The sequence below is a fragment of the Lutra lutra genome, chromosome 8 (assembly GCF_902655055.1).
Source record: "Lutra lutra chromosome 8, mLutLut1.2, whole genome shotgun sequence".
NCBI classification, from domain to species: domain Eukaryota; kingdom Metazoa; phylum Chordata; class Mammalia; order Carnivora; family Mustelidae; genus Lutra; species Lutra lutra.
Window position 1 is genome coordinate 116,960,927 of NC_062285.1, and position 20,568 is coordinate 116,981,494.

General features: G+C 33.9%; 1 protein-coding gene across 3 annotated transcripts in view; it reads right to left on the reverse strand.

Annotated features, from left to right (window-relative positions):
* Window positions 1-3,255: 3,255 nt before the first annotated feature.
* EEA1 (early endosome antigen 1) overlaps window positions 3,256-20,568 on the reverse strand; it is a 123,974-nt gene continuing 106,661 nt past the window's right edge. For all 3 annotated transcript variants that reach the window (XM_047740758.1, XM_047740757.1, XM_047740755.1), the window contains 8 exons: window positions 18,630-18,812; window positions 12,797-12,982; window positions 11,410-11,541; window positions 9,969-10,154; window positions 8,735-8,973; window positions 8,346-8,466; window positions 7,632-7,730; window positions 3,256-6,900 (listed from right to left, as the gene is read on the reverse strand). In XM_047740758.1, the coding sequence (XP_047596714.1) occupies window positions 6,778-6,900; window positions 7,632-7,730; window positions 8,346-8,466; window positions 8,735-8,973; window positions 9,969-10,154; window positions 11,410-11,541; window positions 12,797-12,982; window positions 18,630-18,812 (1,269 nt within the window). In that variant the 3' untranslated portion in view covers window positions 3,256-6,777. The remainder of the gene's footprint in view (window positions 6,901-7,631; window positions 7,731-8,345; window positions 8,467-8,734; window positions 8,974-9,968; window positions 10,155-11,409; window positions 11,542-12,796; window positions 12,983-18,629; window positions 18,813-20,568) is intronic.

A 20,568-nucleotide genomic window follows, 5' to 3' on the forward strand; every position in this document is an offset into this window, starting at 1 on the left:
CAGACAGAGATCAAAAGTAGGCAGAGAGGTAGGCAGAGAGAGAGAGGAGGAAGCAGGCACCCTGCCGAGCAGAGAGCCCGATGATGCGGGGCTAGATCCCAGGACCCTGAGATCATGACCTAAGCTGAAAGCAGAGGCTTAACCCACTGAGCCACCCAGGCACCCCTCATTCAAACTTTTGTAATACTTATTTAGTGATGAGCTAGAAGGAAATTTGTATTTTAAAGGAGGTCCAGAATTTGAGAATTTGAGCCAAGAAAATCCTCACTATGGAGGAATAATGACTGCAAAAAATTTGAACTCTGAGGAATTTTTTGGCAGGTACATAGTGTTATCTAGACTACCTTGTAATGTCTTGGCAGGACTTGCAAGAGATGTGAGTGAAGGATGGTGCTATTAGAATTTGTAAAGGGTGAAAGGTCAGATGGATGGAGTGTCAGGAGGAAAGCAATGTCCCCTGCTTGTGCTCAATGTTGAGTTCTAGCATCTCACTTCGAGTATGTCAATAATGAATACAAATTTCCTACATGGTTTGTAAATCAGTCTTACTGCTTTAGAGTCCCACCTCACATGCAATTCTAACTCGGATATAAACTTTGCTCTTCTAACAGATTAAGCAATAAGTCTATATTTAATAGTTTTTTAAATTCTTATTTGCCAACAGTTTGCTTATCTCAGGTATATTTTAAAATAACCTAACTTAGAAGTAGAAAATCCCAAAGACTAAATTTCCTTATTTTAAGAAAAAAAAAAAAAAAGTATTTGCTTCAGTTTCACTGGTTAACAGTTTTACATAGGAGATTTTCATAGAAATAGTTAAGATTTAATAGAAATAATCTTTCTCTGAACCTCATTTTTGGAAGAATGTGTCATAAAACCACTTCCTGGTTTTGAGTGGTGTGTGCGTGTGTGTGTGTGTGCGCGCACGCATGTGTGTTAGCACAGTACAGTCAAGTTTATTTGGCAGGAAGGCCTTGAAACATCACTGGAATTCTTACAAAGAAAGGCAATTTGAATTATTATATTGTCATGGTAGAATATACTATTAACTGCATTTAAAAAACTAGTTCTTATAGTCAGATTATATCAAAAGGAAATCCACAAATTTCAATTTAGGATTGGTAACTTTTGCAATTTCCAAAATGGAAGTATTAAATCAATCAATCTGGGCTTTAAAATAAGTGAGACATTAACTGATCTCCTTAAGTTGGAGGATGGGATAGAGAGGATGATGCCTGAGAAAGTCATGTGCACAGTTAATTCTCTGAGAAAAACACAGACTTCACCAGTAAACCAGGCAGGACAGACAAGTACAGCATAAAGGCTCTTCTACAAGAACCAAGCACTATTAGAAAGGAGGGTCACAGTGTCTGTATAATAATCTCAGATATTTATCAAGAACAGGTAGAAATAAGAGGAAAATCTGGAAAACCATAATTACTGTTAATGTCTAAGAATAAATGAGAAAAAAAAAAAAAACGAGCAGAGAACAGGAACTAGACTTCAAGTAAGTTCCTAGAGATGGCACACAGATGGGATTGAAAGCAATTATGTCCAGGAGAAGACAATACAGATTTATGTAAGAGAAGACTTAGAAATTTCTGGCCAAAAAATAATATATACATTTTTTAGAAAAAAATAACAATCCTCTTGCAGGAATTTTAGCTATAAACCAAGCCAAGAGGAGGGCAATGGACTGGAACTAGACAATCTCTCAGGATTCCTTTTTTAAAGTCCCATGAGTCCAGTAAATATTTATATGTATAAAGAACTAATTTTACCCTGATATCTCATTTGAGGGAGAGAAAAACTGAGTAAATTAGCATCAAGATTTAAAACAGATTAAGAATACACTATGTACAAAGAAATATTAACACTCCTGTGTCCATCACAGCACTATTTACGGTAGCGAAGAAGTGGAAGAAACCTTAATGTCCATCTGAGGATGAACAGATAAAGAAAATGCAATACACACATACAATGGAATACTTAAAAAGAAGGAAATTCTGCAACTTGCAGCGATATAGATGAACCTTGGACATTATGCTAAGGGAAATACGCCAGTCACAGAAAGACAAGTACTGTGTGATTCCACTGACATGAGGTATTGAAAATAGTCAAATTCACAGAATCGGAGTAGAACGTGGTTTCCAAGAGAGGGGAAAATGGGGAGTTACCAATCAATGGTATAAAATTTCAGCTAAATGAGATGAGGAAGCTTTAGAGGTCTGCTGTACTATACACTGAAAAAGCTGTCAAAGAGGGTAAATCTTATATTAGGCAATCTTACCACAATAGAATTTTAAAAAGAATACACTATATAGGGGCGCCTGGGTGGCTCAGTGGGTTAAATAAAGCCTCTGCCTTTGGCTCAGGTCATGATCCTGGGGTCCTGGGATCGAGCCCCTCATCGGGCTCTCTGCTCCGCGGGGAGCCTGCTTCCTCCTCTCTCTCTGCCTGCCTCTCTGCCTACTTGTGATCTCTATCAAATAAATAAATAAAATCTTAAAAAAAAAAAGAATACGCTATATATTTAAACTGAAATTCTATAAATCTCATAAAAGAACGTATCTAATATATAATCTAGTAAGTCCTTAAGAACATACATATTAAACTTTTTAGAGGCAAGCACACATTAGAGTAAAATGAAAAAACACTTCGGGAACTTTGGTTCCCAGGAAAAACACAGTAAAAAATGATGGCTTACTGAGCCCTAAGAAAAGACTCTTTAGGGGCGCCTGGGTGGCTCAGTGGGTTAAGCCGCTGCCTTCGGCTCAGGTCATGATCTCAGGGTCCTGGGATCGAGTCCCACATCGGGCTCTCTGCTCAGCAAGAAGCCTGCTTCCCTCTCTCTCTCTCTCTCTCTGCCTTCCTCTCCGTCTACTTGTGATCTCTCTCTGTCAAATAAATAAATAAAATAAAATCTTTAAAAAAAAAAAAAAGACTCTTTAAATGGTCACCTGGGTACTAAACTTAGATAAACAATGAAAGAAGGAATTACTTCAATATTGTTTAATATTTCTTTGTAGCTTATTAATTTTCCACAATAATGAATGTAATGAAAAGAGAATGTCCTAAGCAAAATGGCTTTAGTAATTTCTCTTCAAGTTATGAACTTACTACTCTAAGTTGAACATCAAAGCTTACCCCCTGCCTCCATCCAAGTAGAAAGTTCTAACATTCTGTAAATATATACAAAACGGTTACCGTTTTGTACTCTTTTTTAAATAGGCAAAATAATTTACAGTCACAGAATACAGCTACTAGAAAGAAACGGTTTTTTAATATCATCTTTAACAAATTAAAAAAAAAACAAAAGCAACAATTCAATAAGGATCCTTCCACTGTTCTCTACACAGATTTAAATGCTGTTGTGTAATTTATCAGTTACATTTATAATCAATAACCTTCCACTCACTGAGTTTAGAAATTACAGTATTTACTGAGCTAAACTCTCTCACAAAAATAAGGCACAACTACATGATCACAAGTAGTAAACACAATACAAATAATGAATTGAAAACCTAAATGAGAAAATATTCATGCACAAGTTTCTATAGAAACTATGAATATATGATCCAGTTCAAGGAAGTACACAATGTCATATATATAACTGCATCATGTTACAATAAATTCATTACTTCTACACAGAAAGAACTTAGCTATTTCCAATTCTACTTTATACAATTTTACATGAATTTAGTAAGTTTATGCACAATATTCACATCTGCAACAATAACAAATTGATCATTAAAATTCAGGCAAAGGGCAATTAAGACACCATAATGTGTGGCACATTATAATTACAGAATACCATTCATCAAGCTAATGTCTAGGAATACTAAATTGATGGCACATTTAAATCTTACAGATCAAATCATCCATGGTTTTATAGCCAAAGTGCATTAAAAAAAAATTGCTATAGTCAAATAGGTCATGAATATCAAAATATATGATCATAATTTGCTCTCCACTTAAAAGCTAAACATTTTTATGCAAATGCAAAGTTAAAAAAAAGTGGCTTCAAAGTTCTCAAAACTATAAAATAATCTTAAAGCCTTTCTAAGAGAGATGGGAAACTAACAAATTTGGCAGTTACTATTTAACATTACGGTGAGGAAACTATTAAACTAGCTAATTCCACATTAAGAGGTAGTTGAATAAAATGTTATTTGTACACTGCATTGAGGTCTTTGTGTTTGTTTCCCTCTTTTTTCTTCAAAATGAACTAATCCTATACCAGCAGCTTTTTCTTCTTCCTATTAAAGAAAATCTGTAGGTATAGTTTATTGTACACTAACCCAGCAAAACTTGATTTTAAACATTTCTGTGCTGGGGTTTGGAATTTACTAACAAGTGATGCCAAAAGACTTTGCGTTAGAGCCAATAGCTCAGACATGCGAGTTCTAACTCACTGACAAATAGTACCAGCAAACATCTAGAATGTAGAGCCAATAAGAACTCAGAAGATGACTTTAATTAAAAGAAAAAGAAAATCCTTTCTGTTTCTAAAACATCTTAAATTAGTGAAAGTTAATAAACAACAACAAAGAAAAGGTTTCATTTCCAATATTATTAGTATAGTAGCCTGTGGTAAATTATTCAGGATCTATGAAATGAGATTAGCTAGATGAAAACTAGAAAATGACTCAAACACATATGATTTTATTTGTTGTCCCCACAATTTGGGGGGGAATATGTGGGTGGGGGGACAAGACAGGGAAAAGGCCTTCAGTGCACCCAATTAGGAGACGAAATGAACAAATACTTGAATCTATAATCCCATGAAGTTTTATGATCTTAAAACAAAAACAAAAACAAACAAAAAATGGTGCTATGAGTATCCATTTTTCCAAAGCAGAAAGTTCCTAAGTTTCATACTGTTTCTTATGTGTTAAAGTATAGAATTAAGACTATTTGAAAGGATTTATAAGTATATGAAAAGGCTCAAATAATTTTAGCTCAATTTATATTATCCAATTATTATTTTTAATAAAGAGTCACTGTATTTCTTCTTTATATAAGCTGAAGGATATATGTTTATACAAACTGAGGGCCTCGACCAGGGTCCTTAATAGCTACTGATGGCAAGACTTATTTAAATGGCTTTTTAAAAATAATTAAATGATTATATGACAATCTTTTTTAGTTCTTAAATGTTACAGGTAAAGCATAAACACAACTTTATTTCAGCATGACATCTGAAAGCAAGTGTATATGGTAAACCATTGCAAATGAAATATTAAGTCCCATCCTTCCCTGATAATACCAAATGATTACATTGCACAAACTGATAACTTTGTATTTTTTTCTCTAAAAAGAATAAGCCAATATTAATGACCTCTCTACAGATTTTTTTCCAATTTGCCAAATGAGTAAGAACATAATAAATTAAAATTCAATTCCATTGTTCACCGTACAAATAAGCTAACTTTTAATTATCCTCAATTAGCCATTCTGTTTCAGTTCTGATTATAACTTTGGGATTCCCACATACATTTGTTTTTGGTGATACCCTCCTCTCCAGCTGTTATTTCGAAGTAATTTCATAGTAATATTTTTGCAAAATTAAAAGATTTGCCAGCTGATATGGAACCCCAAATTCAGAATCATTTTAAATTAAAGTCAAGTTCACAACTTTCAAAAATGTTTCCCTATTAGGTAAGAAGAAAATATAAAGTAGAATATTTAATATCTCCTTACCATTTGTATTCGTTTATGCAGATAAGACTAGAGCGTTATCAGTTACTGGCTTTAAGATGCAAAATTATAAAACAATAGTGAAGCTGAGCTATGCTTAGAAAAGGTTAAACCAAATAAAAGGAAAACAAAGATCCATTAAAAAAGCAAACTCAGATTCCCAAAGATGCAGGAGAGACAATATGAAGGTATAATATAAAGGCTAATCTCAGAAAACTTTCCTCTTACAAGAAACTGAGAATAGAACCATTATACAATTTCTATTATTCATCCTCCAACTGGGGAGTGAGGGTGAGAGGTTTTCTAGAATTCCTAATTGAGAATATGTGAGAGTTTAAAAGTTAGATAGAAAAAGACAAAGACAAAGAAAAATTAACCCTAATCTTTAAAATACAACCCACCCCAGGATAACCATAAAGTAAGCAAACTGATTTTACAGAGGTTTTCATAAAATCTACCCAAGAGAATTTAATCAATATTGTTAAAACAAAAACCATGTTCAAATTCATGGTTAATACATATTTCAACATAAACTGTATTCAGAATACTTGAGTAGTAAATTTATAACATAATAATGCAACTGAGCTATGAACCTATATGTAAGAAAAAAAAGAAAGTTTTATAGTTCTGTGCATGACTTCACAAAGAGTATTTAATATAATTAATGTGCTATTGTGCAACATATATCACCCATGTACATTTTTGTATCCTAAATTTGGGAGAAAGAAGTAAGCTATGGAACTGTATTCATGTCACTTGTGAACAATGAAATTATATTTAAAAAAATACATTGCTATTTTCTGTCCAAAGTTTATTTACATTTCATTGGCTAATTCTAAACTTGGCATGAAAGCTGTTCCAGGGGTTAAATGGAAAAAAGTAATGAAAGATGAGCCCAAGTCTCACAAAAATAGAAGAGTTTTACTTGATATTGATAACATTCCAAAATATATGAATTCTAATTTGGTCTAATATTGCAACCACTGTCCAAATCAAATAGTAGTCCAAGACCTCTATTAAGTGCATTTATTAAAAATCTAATGTTAGTGTAATACTACTCTGACATTGTGATAACCATTATCCTTGCAAGTCATTGAAACATGCATCACAGACACGAACAGGCTTCTTGGAAGAAGGAGTTAAGGCATTTTTGGCTGAACACTCAGCACAGAAGATATTTCCACATTGTCTGCAGTGATGCTGTAAATGACAAAAATTAAACAATTTCAAGCATAAAAACTATACCAAAAGCATTATGAAACTATAAGAATACTGCAGACTGTACTGTGAAGGTATATTAATTTTCAAGTGATTAGTATATTATTTAATAATATACCATTTCAGTATGTCAATTTAATCCCTTAGTTAATCTGAATGTTTCCTATTTACCAGATACTATGCTAAACATTGTATATGGCATTTATCATGGAATTCTCAAAAGAATGAATTCTCAAAAGAAGATTAAGAGGCATCTAAAAAGTGATAATAAAGCCTCTCATCCTACCAGGTGCAAACCATTCCTATTTGCCAAGTGTTTTAGGCATAATTTCATCAATAAGAATATAAACCTGAAACATAACAGGGTATTATTTAGAAAAAAAGTTTTTCTAATCTCTGCTTTTTCTTTAAAAGAACCCAATGATGACTAAAACATATGAGTTTAATCCTGGCCCACTGGTTCAGAAAATGATTATTCCAGAGAGTAACTCAATAGAAAGGCAATGACTAAATCTAAAACTAAAATCGAAACACATATGCTGATCAGAAACTATACTGCATAAAATTTAATGATTCTATATAGCTGTAAAGTAAATCAACAAATAGAAAATGTTTTTAATCTGTCAAATGCAAGATTATGTTGATGGTTAAAACATTAATTGATACTGAGAAATAAAATTTAGAACCATAGCAATATGAATAAAATAATTTACCCGTCTCACAGTTACTGAAAAGCCTTTCCCACAGGACATACAGTTTTGTACTTCATTGTCTTCAGCCCATTTCCTATTTAACGCTTGTGTGTGTTTGATCTATTAAAACAAACAAACAAACAAACAAAAACAAGTGCCTGTACATATAACATTCAACATTTTGAAGAATGATGCATAATTTCTAATTTGGTGCCCAACTTTTATAAAATTTTGACTTATAGGCACCATGGGATAAAATTTTAAATATCCAAAATACTTTGGTCATTTTCCATCATCAAAAGTTGCTAAATTCTTAAGTCTGAATGACCAAAAAAAATAAAGTAAATCAAATTTTAGTCCTCAAAGGCACTGGTAATTTCTAATCCTTAGTGATTTCCCATCCATTCTAACCTTAATGATCAATCCTTTCTGGGCACCAAGCCCATCACTTCTTTATTAAATAGTGACTCAACTATTCCTTGATGTTTCTGAATTTTCCAAGTACTGACAATTCATGAATGACAAGGCTTTCTCACTAATCCCAGGGTTCTCTCAGACAAATTCTTTATCCCTTTTATTTAACTATCCATAACACACACAATACCGCTACAAAGAAAGTAACCATTCAAAAGTATTTACTAAATATCAGAGATTTCTTTTAAAGACTGAAAATGTGCTTTTCCCTAAGAGTTAATTCTAGACTGAAAAACAGCCTCATGTTACCAGATGACTTACTTGAAGGGACTGATTTTCTCTGCCCAGTTCCTGCACTGCTGCAGTGGTATTATCCAGCTTTCTTTGCAATTCTAGGACTTTGGTTTGAAGCTTTTCTATTTCACCTTCTCCTTTAAGGCATCTAGAATAGATTGCAAAGAGATCATTAAATTTTTTTAATGATAAAGATCCTTCTAGAACATACATAATAAACTACTTCAGTAACTTCAAATATAATACATGAATTTCAACTATCTGACTGCTTTAAGGGTTAGTTTTTAAAATGGCTACATAAATACCTACAGGACCCATGCATTTTTCTCAAGACTTGTATTTTTTAAAATGAGGAAAAAGACCATTTTTTTATCACTTAAAATGGAAATAAACTAATTTGACTAGACATCGATCACCTTTCTAGTAGTGCTCTCCTTTCATCCTGATTATTCTGAACTGTGGCTTCTAACACCGCAATTTCACCCCGTAAGTCGTCCGTCTGTTTCTCAAGCTCACTGACTCTCCGTTGACTGGACTGCCACTCCTTCTTTACAGTCCCTAAGTTTTCATTTAATGCTGTAATCTGCATGGTAAGTTTAGCTTCATTTTCTTCATGCTTTTTCATTCCTATCTCTTTTTCTTTTATTTCAGAATGCTGAAAAAGGAAGAACAGTGAGAAAAAAAACCCATTACAAAAGTAATGCAAAATAAATTTAATTAGCTACTGAATTTAAAATACTGGCAACATAAATAATATTACTTCTTCAGGAAAGAAGGCAGGAGAATGTATTTCATTTTACACTAATAAAACTAATTCTAAAAACATCTGTGTAATCTGAACTGGCTCAAGGCCATTATGCTGAAATGATGGTCCGCAAGCTTCTTATAACACCAATGAACATACAGCAATTTGAGATATTTTCCTTTTCTCACTAGCGCAGAGGAAGAACACATAGTTAAGGATAGCAAAGGGCCCTGGACGCAAAGCTGGCTTATCCATCTCAAATTCCACATGCATCTTTTTGTCTATCAACCTGCCAAAAACTGAACAAAACAAAACAAAAACAAAACAAACAAACAAAAAAAACAACAAAAAAAATACAAACCCTTCAGATCACCGTGTGAACTTGAAATTGCAAACCTTCAACTAAAACATTCAGCATTCAAGTTACGGGGGGATATCTGGACTTAATTCAATAGAGGAAAGCCAGATGCTTCCCATTTTGGCATGCACAATTTAGGGAAGGAAAAGTAGACTTTGGTCATCAAAATTCCAAACTGATGTTTCCGTTCTCCCTTATCAACATTCACTTGGACTAAACAAATGAGTTTAACATCATTAGCAATCCATGCCATTTACCTCAACCTACACAATTGTGGATTTGTTTGTTTTTCTGGCACTGAAAGGTTTTCATTTTTTTGAATTAAGTTTTATTGAATTTTTATTTACATAAACCAAAATATAATTACAGACTAAAATATTTCCAAATACATGCCAGCTCTTTAAACAAATCAGATCTCTTTTCTCAATCAAAAATTAAAATGCTAGGTAAGAGCATTTAAATCCTAACTTCTAAGAAAAATCCTCTGTTATTGGATTGACTTACAAAATCAATCTCAAAACACACTCCCCACCATAAAATTACTGACCAGTTTAGCTTCCTTCTCAGTAAATGCTTTCTTCAGTTCCTCTTCTTCCTTTTTCACCTGTTCTTTTAGCATTTGCTGGTTTTTCTTCTCCTGCTCAAGGGTTGCCTTCAAGGAATCTACTTTCCCTTGAAGTTCTAATTTCTGCTGAATCAAAAGCTGCTTGGCATCCTTAAGATTTGTTACCTCCTATTGAAAAAGGCCAAAAATAAATCATCCTTTATGGTAAACGTTTCCAAATGTAGCTGAAATTTAGACAAGTTATCATAAAAATACAAACAATGTGAGTTTTAATCTCTCCTCTTAGGAGATCCTTTAAGTTCACTATTTTAAACAATTGGTTTAAAAGATGAAAGATTATTTACTTCCTGCTCAATAAACATTTAGATTCAAGTAATAACTTTACACGCATATTTTGATTCAATTATGGAAAAACTCCTACCCCCTATTTTCCCTTTCTTCACTTAGCCAGCATTCATTGGTCACTGCTTAGGCATCACACACTGTGTTAGTTTTTAAGAAGACATATAGAGATGAATTATATACATTACCTTTACGGAAGTCACAGTATATAAGAATATAATGATATAAAGAGATAATTAATTATAAACCAAAATGGTAAGTATATTGGTAGACATAAAAGGTAGTGAGAGTACTCAAGAGAGAATTTAACCTTTCTCTAAGAAATTTAATAATTTTTTACGAAGCAAATTATAGACAATTGGTTTTTTCAACTGACACCCTATTATTCTTATGACAGGAAAAATGTTCAGAACAGATTATTAAAAGTTTTAGGAAAGAAAAACAATTGAAAAAACACAATCCCATAAAAATCTTAGTTTTAGACTCTATTTTTTAGCTTACTATCTATAAACATCATTTTCTAAATCAATAGCTCTTCTTTTTATTTTCTGAAGTAGGCTCCATGTCCAGCATAGAACCCAAGGTGGGGCCAAACCCGTGACCCTAAGATCAAGACCTAAGCTGACACCAAGAGTGGGATGTTTAACCAACTGAGCCACCCAGGTGCCCCCCCAACTTTTTAAAAAATTTATTTATTTAATTAGGCTCGACAACCCAGTATGGAGCCCAATAGAGGGCTTGAATTCACAACCCTGAGATCAAGACCTGAGCTGAAATCAAGAGTAGGACACTTAAACCAACTAAGCCACCCAGGTACCCTTAAATCAATAGCTCTCTTGATTATCATCTCAACAAATCTAAACTTTTAGAGTTACTTTGCTTTATTCAGTAAGCTGAAAACATAAGTAACATAGTTTCAATATATGTATATAGATACTATGCAGCACAACAGTGAGAGCATTGGTCAAAATGACAAAACAACACTTCTGGCACATAGCAGGTTTCCAATAATATATGTATTTTTTAATTTAAATGACAATAATACAGTACAGATGGAAGAACAATGATTATTTTAACATACCTTTATGCTTTCTTGCTTGTGGGACTTGAGTTCTTCACTCAATTTAACAATTTCTTTTTCCTGTCTACACTTAATTTCCTCTATCTCTGCCAATTTAGATTTTTCATTTACTAGTTCTTTCTCTTTCAGTGACTGTAGAAAAATAATTTATTAAGAAGTAATTTTAAAATACTTAACTGGAAATCAATGTAATAAAATAACTACAACTATATATGACACTGTCTCTGCCCCTTTCTACCTAAGTTAACTTGAGCAAACTACTTACCTTCACTTGCCTCTGTGTCATTATTTATACAATGTGAACAACAGTAAGATCTTTATAAGCATTAAATAGTTAATGTTAATACCATAAAATGAATAGTGTCTGGCCAAAGTAAGAACACTATAAAATTTAGCCAAAACTACCATTCTTTAATGCTGTTATTATTATTACCAGAAATATCTTCATTTAAGGCACCTACGTAGTGATATTACATATTATCTAATTTGATATTTATACTAAATAGCTCTTTTTAATCCTCATTTGATAATAAAGGAACAAAGGTTCAGAGAAGTTAAATAAGCTATTAGCGATGCAGTCAAAACTGTAACAAAGTCTGACTGATCCAAAGCCCTTGCAACTAAAGGCCTATATGGTATAGTTGTCTCAAAATTTTCTAAATTTGAGGCATGAATCACGAATATCATGTCAGCTTCAAACTCCCACCCCAACAAAAACATCCCCCAATTTTTTAAATTAAAGAGACTTTCAAGAATTGCACAATTAAGATATACCAATGAACTTCTGGAATTGTAAACTTCAGAATGATATCCTATCAGCTGATAAAAATAATGTGATTTCAACTATGAAGCCAGAAATAAAATGCTTCCTAGAATCCAAATCTCTCTTTCATATAGTACTTTAACTGACTTTTAAATGTATTGGTCATATAATAGAAGGCTTTCAACTCTATAATTTAGCACATTTATGTAAAATATACTCGAACTTCCCTTAGAAAGACCTGGCTCTGAATTCTAAGAATTATAAGCTAAGAATTACTTCTAGACCGTTTTCTTTCATTCACACACTAGAAAATGTTATATAAGATAGTTGTGGAGCTATAACACCTGTTTTTAAATAACCAGAGGTCCATGGTATGAAAAAGATTTGTAAAACTAAAAAGAGCAAAAAGAAAAACGAGTAGAAATGATAAAGGAGCTATTAAGAGTACTTCATAGCATCAAAAATCCAATGATCACAAGTATTATATCAGAAACCAGAAGTCCATCTAAGGAGAGCTGCTGCTGAAGATAAAGGTGACGCCTGTATCAGGTAAGAGATCTGACTAGATGATTTCTAAGGCCATTGTAACTCTCAGATTCTAGATTTAGTCAGAAAATGAAATACCTTTTCTTTCTGGACATCTTGTAATGTTTTACACTGCTCCTTCAACTGCTCTTCTTTCTTTGCTGATTCCTGCTCCAATGTAGCCTTGGCAGTTTTGAGTTCTTGAATCAATTTATTTTGGTTTCCAATTTGATTTCTGTTTGAAATCAAGTCCTCCTGTGCTAGAGAAAGCTTCTCTTCTACAGACTTATAAAAACAATTTCCCCAAATTATTATATGTCTTTTTTTTTATTTTAGCAAATTTCAACAGAAACAACAGTTAGCATAAGCACAGTAGGAAGCAATATACTATAAAAAGATAGCTTGTTATGCCTTTCAGTAACATTAGGTAAAAAAGAAAGAACGCTAGACAACTCTTTTAACTCTCCTGCCTATGGAGAACAGTTTAGTGTAAAATATTTAATAAAACTGAAGCAATTCCAAAACCTTTAGAAATCGCCTGTAAGTATTACTGGCTAAGTGGTATTAAGGAATATTATATAAGAAGGGACTGTATTAAACACACTCAGAATATATATAAACATATATGTATATATTTATTTATATTTGTGTGTGTGTGTGTATAATTAGAAGATACAGGGAGACATGAAAAAAAGCAATTTAAAAGGAGATGTAGTTAAATGCTACATTACATATATATATGTCTTACAGGAACTATGATGTCCCGTGACATGCTGAAATTTTAGTAAACAGAAAGGGTTTTTGTCATGGAGTGAAAAAAACTATATTTCACATCTGCTAACCTGATTAAGTGAATCAAAAGAATAAACTCTACCAGACATCTGAGGCTCTATTTCTGACAAGGATATTAGCCCAGCCTCTTAACTTCCCATCTACGTGGTAGAAGTAGTGTTGTTGGTCAACACTGCCCATAGTTACCGACTGTTCCAAAGCCCAATTATTTTGTGAAGACAAAGCTAGTGAAAAGGGAAAACTTTTTGACCTATTAGGTTTCATTTTGGAGTAGATATGGCAACAGGTGGGTAACAGAAAATGGCAGGAATCTTGACACTCTGAGTTGCAACTACAAAATATCAGCAGAGAAGAAAAGGAACTCTAAGATGCTCTCCCACCATCTGGAAGAAGTTCATCTTTCTTATTCTGGCAATACAGTTCCTTTGAACAGGAGGCAGAAGATATAATCTAGCAAAGATCTCTGAGGGCAAGGCTCAGCTATAGTAAGCATTCAATGAAAAAAAAAATAGATGAAAAATTTTAAAATGAAGACCTTATTTAAGGAGTTCTCAAGCTTCCTGAAAGTTTATTCCTTATACATAAATCCAGTTCAGAAGTCTTTCTGATATAAATGAAATTTCGATTTCCAATGGCTTTTAGTGAACACTAAAAACTCTACAGCTCCTTTTTCAAAAATCTTAAAGTCATGAGTCCTTCACTAACCAAGCAGCTAACCATTAATTGAGTGTACTCCTAAGGTAGACAGGGAGGTAAAAGATAGTGCTTAACTTAAAGAAATTGACTCTGTAGCCTGAAAAGCAGAGTATGTAAAATGGAAGCTGTATGTGCTAGGAGAGCATTTGCCATGCATCAAATGAAAAGAAAAACAATGAACTCCATCTAGAATGTGTTTACAGAAGGCTCCATGGTACATGTGAGAACTGGCATAAGCATCACAAAGGGATTTCAAGTAAAAATAACAAAATTTGACAAAGCCTAGCCCATATAGTTTATAGCAATTGTCAGCCAACAGAGGTCCTGATCTAACACTAAAGAATACCGAGGCTCGCTAGAGCCTGTAGTTAACAATCTCTACCCAAAAGAATTCCAAAGTGCCCATGGTATAAATAACATCCAATAAAAATTTAAATTCCCAAAAACCCAGTGACTAAATGTATAAAGTCAGGCTCAAAATTTTCACTATTCTTTTCAGAAGATGCCAAGATATGTTGCTCTGTCTTGTCTCTGAATATTCATTTCTGCCATTCAGTGATAATACTGCCATGCATTTATCTTTCTTGTTGAAGGCCACATTATTTTCATCTGTTCAGCATCTCTTCCCTTAGGGAACTCCCCCTCCCACTGAATGGTTTTGTGGGCCTATCATTAAGCCACTTACTCCCACAAATCCCTGAGTAGATCAGCTACCAACCCTGACACTGAATACCACAATCACATTACAGTAGTGTAGCTGAAAAGGAATTTCTGCAGTGTTCTGTGGTAGCTACTGTTCTTGTCTGCCCAAGAATTTTTCCTTTCTTCTTTCAAAATAAAACTTAAAATTTTATTACTTCTTCTTGATCCCTGATTAAATGACATAAGGAATGGTATAGGCTAAAGGTTTATATTTAATTCTAAACTTATTATCCTAGAATTTTTGCCTCACTTGGGATACAAAATTTAAATTAAATTCCACTCCTACCTTCCTTCAACAGTAAAGACTAGCACACAGCATAGCCAATTAATTTGAAAAATCTAGTCAACAAACATAAGTATTTCACAAACAATCCAGCAGATGGGGCTAAAGGCATAGATCAGGCAGCCTGTCTTCCATTCTACTGGTATCTTGAAGCACACAATCAACCCACAGATGACAGCCTAGACTCAGGTAGGTGTCATGTTACAAAGTTCTCAACCTCTCCCTTCTCACTTCTATGCAATAAGATCATATAACATTCTTGAAGCAAAAAATAATAATAATAAATAAATAAATAATGGCTAATAACCATCTCTTATTCTGGTCCATAAGTATCATTTGAAGTTCTCTAGGAATTTTTCTTTTAACTTCCTAAGTAATTCAGATACTTTGGGAAGCATGAATAATAGAATTAAGCAATATTCTATTTTATATTTAAAAATCCTAGTGAAATAATGATAAAAGAGTAAAGGGCTATGAATTAGAAGAACTGAGATTTAATCATGGTTCTGTTATTGGGCAGCTCTAGGACTGTCACAAACCACACCAGATCTCAGTCTCAGCTGCAAAATGATGCTTTGGAATAGAGGATCTATCCATGCCTCTTAACAGTTGAGAAACTCCTCAGCAGCCTTATCCCTATGCCTTTCTCTTCTTGTCCAAACATTTGAATTTTTCTTTCAACATGTAAAATTATTAGTAGCTGATGTAATTTTCAAGCATAATAAAAACAGCTGTTAGCTTAAAGAATATTGACCTAAGAGATCTAAGTCCTGTCACCATGTCATGCTTTGGGGTAAATAATATATCTGCCTGAAAAAAACAAAAACAAAAACAGTGTGATTTCTATAGGACTTGTGCAATCAATCCTTAAGCTTCATTTCCTTGATCAGCTGAACATCCTTCTAATTCATCCACATTCTCATCCATACTGTTACTGCCCAGGCCACCATCACGTGTACCTGGACTCTGCCAAGTGTCCTCTCCACTCTCCACATTCAGCCCTGCTGCTCCACAATGCATTCCTTATCCTCCACCAGTCACTGGCCTAACCTACAGATCCGAGCATAGCTTTTCTGTGGTCCCTACTGCCTTTAGGATAAAGTCCAAACTCTTCCACAGACCTTCCCTGACTTTCAATAATGTTACAAAGAAAAAAATGCCAATAATATAAAGCTACTTAGAGAGTACAGCAAGTTAAGACTTTCTAAACATCAGATGGTATTTTTTTCTTGTAACAACTCAGCACTAGGAAAATTCTTTGACCCAAGTTTCCTATTTCTTTGTCAAATCATTAATTACCACTGGTTCCTTCAGTTCCCTTGTGGCCTGTCTGTATTCAGTCCTCTGGTTTCACCCAGTCTCCCTCATTCATCTTTTCTGCTCCATCCTCTTGAATTTTAAGCCCAGTCTAATCAATTAACACCCTGATTAATGGAATTTATGGAGAGAGGGAGAGAGCCTCTTAATTAATCTCCCTACCTAATTTACCCAGAACCAATCCAAGCTGTCTATAAACCTCTTTCAGGTTAAGTTGTCCAAAGTACTATTTTCTTCATATTATTCCTTTGCTTGTACTCTGCGTTTCCACCCCCCTCCCAAATATAAAGTCCAATCATTCTTGTTAGGCATCTAAGATACTTCATGATTTGATCCCAATCTTTTTTAACTTAACCTCCAAACCCACAACAGCATGCTAGCCTCCTAGCTCTGCTCATTTCCACTGCAGCACCTTTTCTCAAATGTGCCAGAGTTAAATAACCTTTCTTAGGACTCTCTATATATTCAAATACTATATAACCTTGAGAACCTGTTCAAATTTTACCTCCTTCTTAAAGCCTTCCCTACTTCCCTATAACAGCTTATGGTAACATATAGACATACTATATTTATACATATTATATATAAATATCCTGTGATTGTCAACAAAATTTTTCAATAATGTACTTTAAATTAAACAAAAAAACCAAACAGGAAAAAAAGAAAAAGCATAGTATTTCACCATGACAAAAAGAGAAAGAAAGAGAAAGACAACTAGCTGGATCATCTGGGAGATGTTCCATTTACCTTAGAGAACTCATACCTTAATGCTACATAAAAATTATCCTTTTCCCACATTCTTCATTTTAATAAACATGATACTTTAATCAAATAGTACTGTCAAGAACAAGGTTTCCATATATGTTTAGGTTACTAAGTTTACTTTGAGCTAAAATCTCCTAATTTTAATCATTAGATATTCTGGTAGTCTTGGGAAGTTGACCAATATATAAAGCAAAAGTCAATATTGCCTGACAACCAACAGTAAAATTGCTTGCATTTTCAAAATCCTTAGATTTTCCTAATAAAGTCCTTTTTTTTAATATTTTTTAAATTAATTAACATCTAATAGACTACTGATATATCCTTAGATTTTTCTAATAGAGTCTTTTTTATATTTTTTAAACTAAATTAATTAACATCTAATAGACTATTGGTTTCAGAGGTACAGGTCTGTGATTCATCAGTCTTATATGATACCTAGTGCTCATTAAATCACATGCCCTTCTTGATGTCCATCATCCAGTTACCCCATCCCTCCAACCTCCTCCCCTTCAGCAACCCTCGGTTTGTTTCCTATGATTAAGTCTCTTATGGTGTGTCTCCCACTCTGGTTTCATCTTATTTTATTTTTTCCTCTCTTCCCCTATGACTGTTTTGTTTCTTCAATTCCATATATCAGTGAAATCATTCAGTAACTGGCTCTCCCTGTTTGGCTTATTTCACTTAGCATAATACCCTCTAGTTCCATCCACGGTGTTGTAAATGTCAAGATTTCATTTTCTGATGACTGAGTAGTATTCCATTGTATATATATATACCAAATCTTCTTTATCCATTCATCTGTTGATGGACATCTGGGCTCTTTCCATAGTTCTGCTATTGTGGACATTGCTGCTATACACGCTGGGGTGCAGGTGCCCCTTCAAATCACATTTGTATCTTTGGGGTAAATACTCAGTAGTGCAATTGCTGGGTCATGGGGTAGCTCTATTTTCAACTTTTTGAGGAACCTCCATGCTGTTTTCCAGAGTGGCTGTACCACTTGCATTCCCACCAACAGTGTAAGAGGGTTCCCCTTTCTCCACATCCTCAAAGACCATCAAACAGCAGTCCTTCTTAAAAATTACCTTTTTACATAAAGACAGCGAAGTCTTTAGATAAGCTTAAAATATAGCAGTTAACATACTTCCAAATTATTTTACTGTTACAGATGTTATTTTTAAATTGCCTATATTTACATATATATGTTGTAATAACATAAAACAATTTAATTTTTAAAAAGCATGTAACTCCAAAAATAATAATTTAATAGAAAACAATCATGATATTCCATAAATACTAACATTCTCTTGCCATCTGGACTCAGTCATTTATGTCTATAAACAACTTACTCCATTTTTGTAATATATTTTACGATACCTTAAGATCTTGCCTGGTGGCAAGAAGCTCAGATTCCTTCCCATAGAAGTCAGACTGAAGCTGTTTTAGATTTTCCTGACTTTTTTCATAGGTATTTTGTAACACGGACATTTTCTCTTTCTCTGCTGCAAGTTCCCGGGCTGCTTGTGTTGACTGCTGCTGTAGTTTACTCTCAAGCTCTGTCTGAAACATACAATAGTCATTTAGAACAGTTGCATATAGAAAACCAGTTACAAATATAAAATGAAATCTACACAACTAAGAAGATTCCCAAGAACAAGTTTAGTAGTATTTATGCCTGAAAATTCTTCTTTAATAAAGAGTAACTCACTTACCTTATAGTTTCAAACTTAAAGATGTACAAAATACAAAATCCAGCAAGTCCCAATTTAAAAACCAAAAAATAAAAAAGCATTAAATACAGAAAAAAAGCATTTCACTGGGAAGTATCGCTATCTCAGGAGACTGAGAGTAACAGCCACATTCTGACAGAAGATGCAGTGTTCGATGCTTTAGAAGACATAATTTAAGGTTGAACTAATGGAAATTTCTACATGAAAGAAATGAAAAAGTCCTTATTGTATTAAAGTACATCATATCTACTCCTTGAAATTCCAGAATAACTTGGGAAATTTCTACAGGTCATCTTTATTAACAGCAAGGCAGAAAAAGGAAATCTTGCAAAGGCCTGACTCCTCCAAACTCTAAACTTGTCTTTAGTCTTTAAGAAGATTCAGGAGATATGTACAAATTATGACATAATTAAGTTATATGTGTGTACAGTATGAAAATAAGCACTTGGCTTTTAAAATAAATACACAACTTCAGTGAAACTTCTGTTGAAATGCCCAATGACCCCTTGCTCCAAAACCCAACATTCACGTCCTTGTGCACCTCTTACTTAACCTCCCACCAGTACTTGAAATAGCTGGTATGTTCCCTCCTACAAACATTTTTCAACCTGTTTTCCAGGACACCTCGTACATTAGGTTCTCCACCTATCTCATTGGTCATTCCTTCTTTAAATCTTTTACTAGCTCCTCTTCTTTTGTTTGATCTCTAAATATTCTAGGACCCCAGGATTCTGTCCTGTCCTCCTTTTATTCTATAAACAGTCTCTTTCTAGAAGATCTCAACTACACCCATGGCTTTAAATATCATTTATTTACAGTTGACTCCTGAACTATGTCTCTAGCCCCAACCTCTCTGCCTGAACTCGGGGCTCATTATGATCAAGTACTTCCCTGACAACTCTAATCTACTTCAATGACTGACAGACATCTATCTCAAGTAGAACTCTGGATTGCTGACACTGCTCATCAAAAAGCTGCTACTTTCCCCCCATAAATATGATCATCTACCCACAAACATAGAATTATTCTTGATTCCTCTTTCCATCATCTCTCATCATCTAACCTATCAGCAAGTCCCGATGACTCAGCTTCCAAAATATATTCCCAACCATCCACTCCTAAAACTTTAGTTCATGCTATCACCATGTACTGCCTGGACTACTGCCAATAGTTTTTCATTGCCTTCTCTGCTTGCTCCTTTATCTCCCCATAATCAGATTGCACCAGTCTCTGCTCAAAATTCCCCAACTCATTCTAACTATCCTTAGAACAAAGTATATCATTCTCTACTGTCTAATAATCTATATATTTGCATGTATATGCTTTGGCCCCTGTCTATCTCTCTGAGCTCATTTCACATTCTTCTTCTTCTCTCCCTCTATACTTAATCTATGTTGGTCTTCTGTTTTTGGAAAATACCAAGCTAGCTCTCTAGTTTAAGGTCTTCATACTAGTTGTCTCCCTGGACCTTTGTACAAATAGCTCTTGACTTCATGTATCAACTCAAATCTCTTCAGAGAGGTTTCTTTGATCACCCAGCCTTTAGTAGGACTCTGTCCTATCACTGGCTTTCACATCACCCTGTT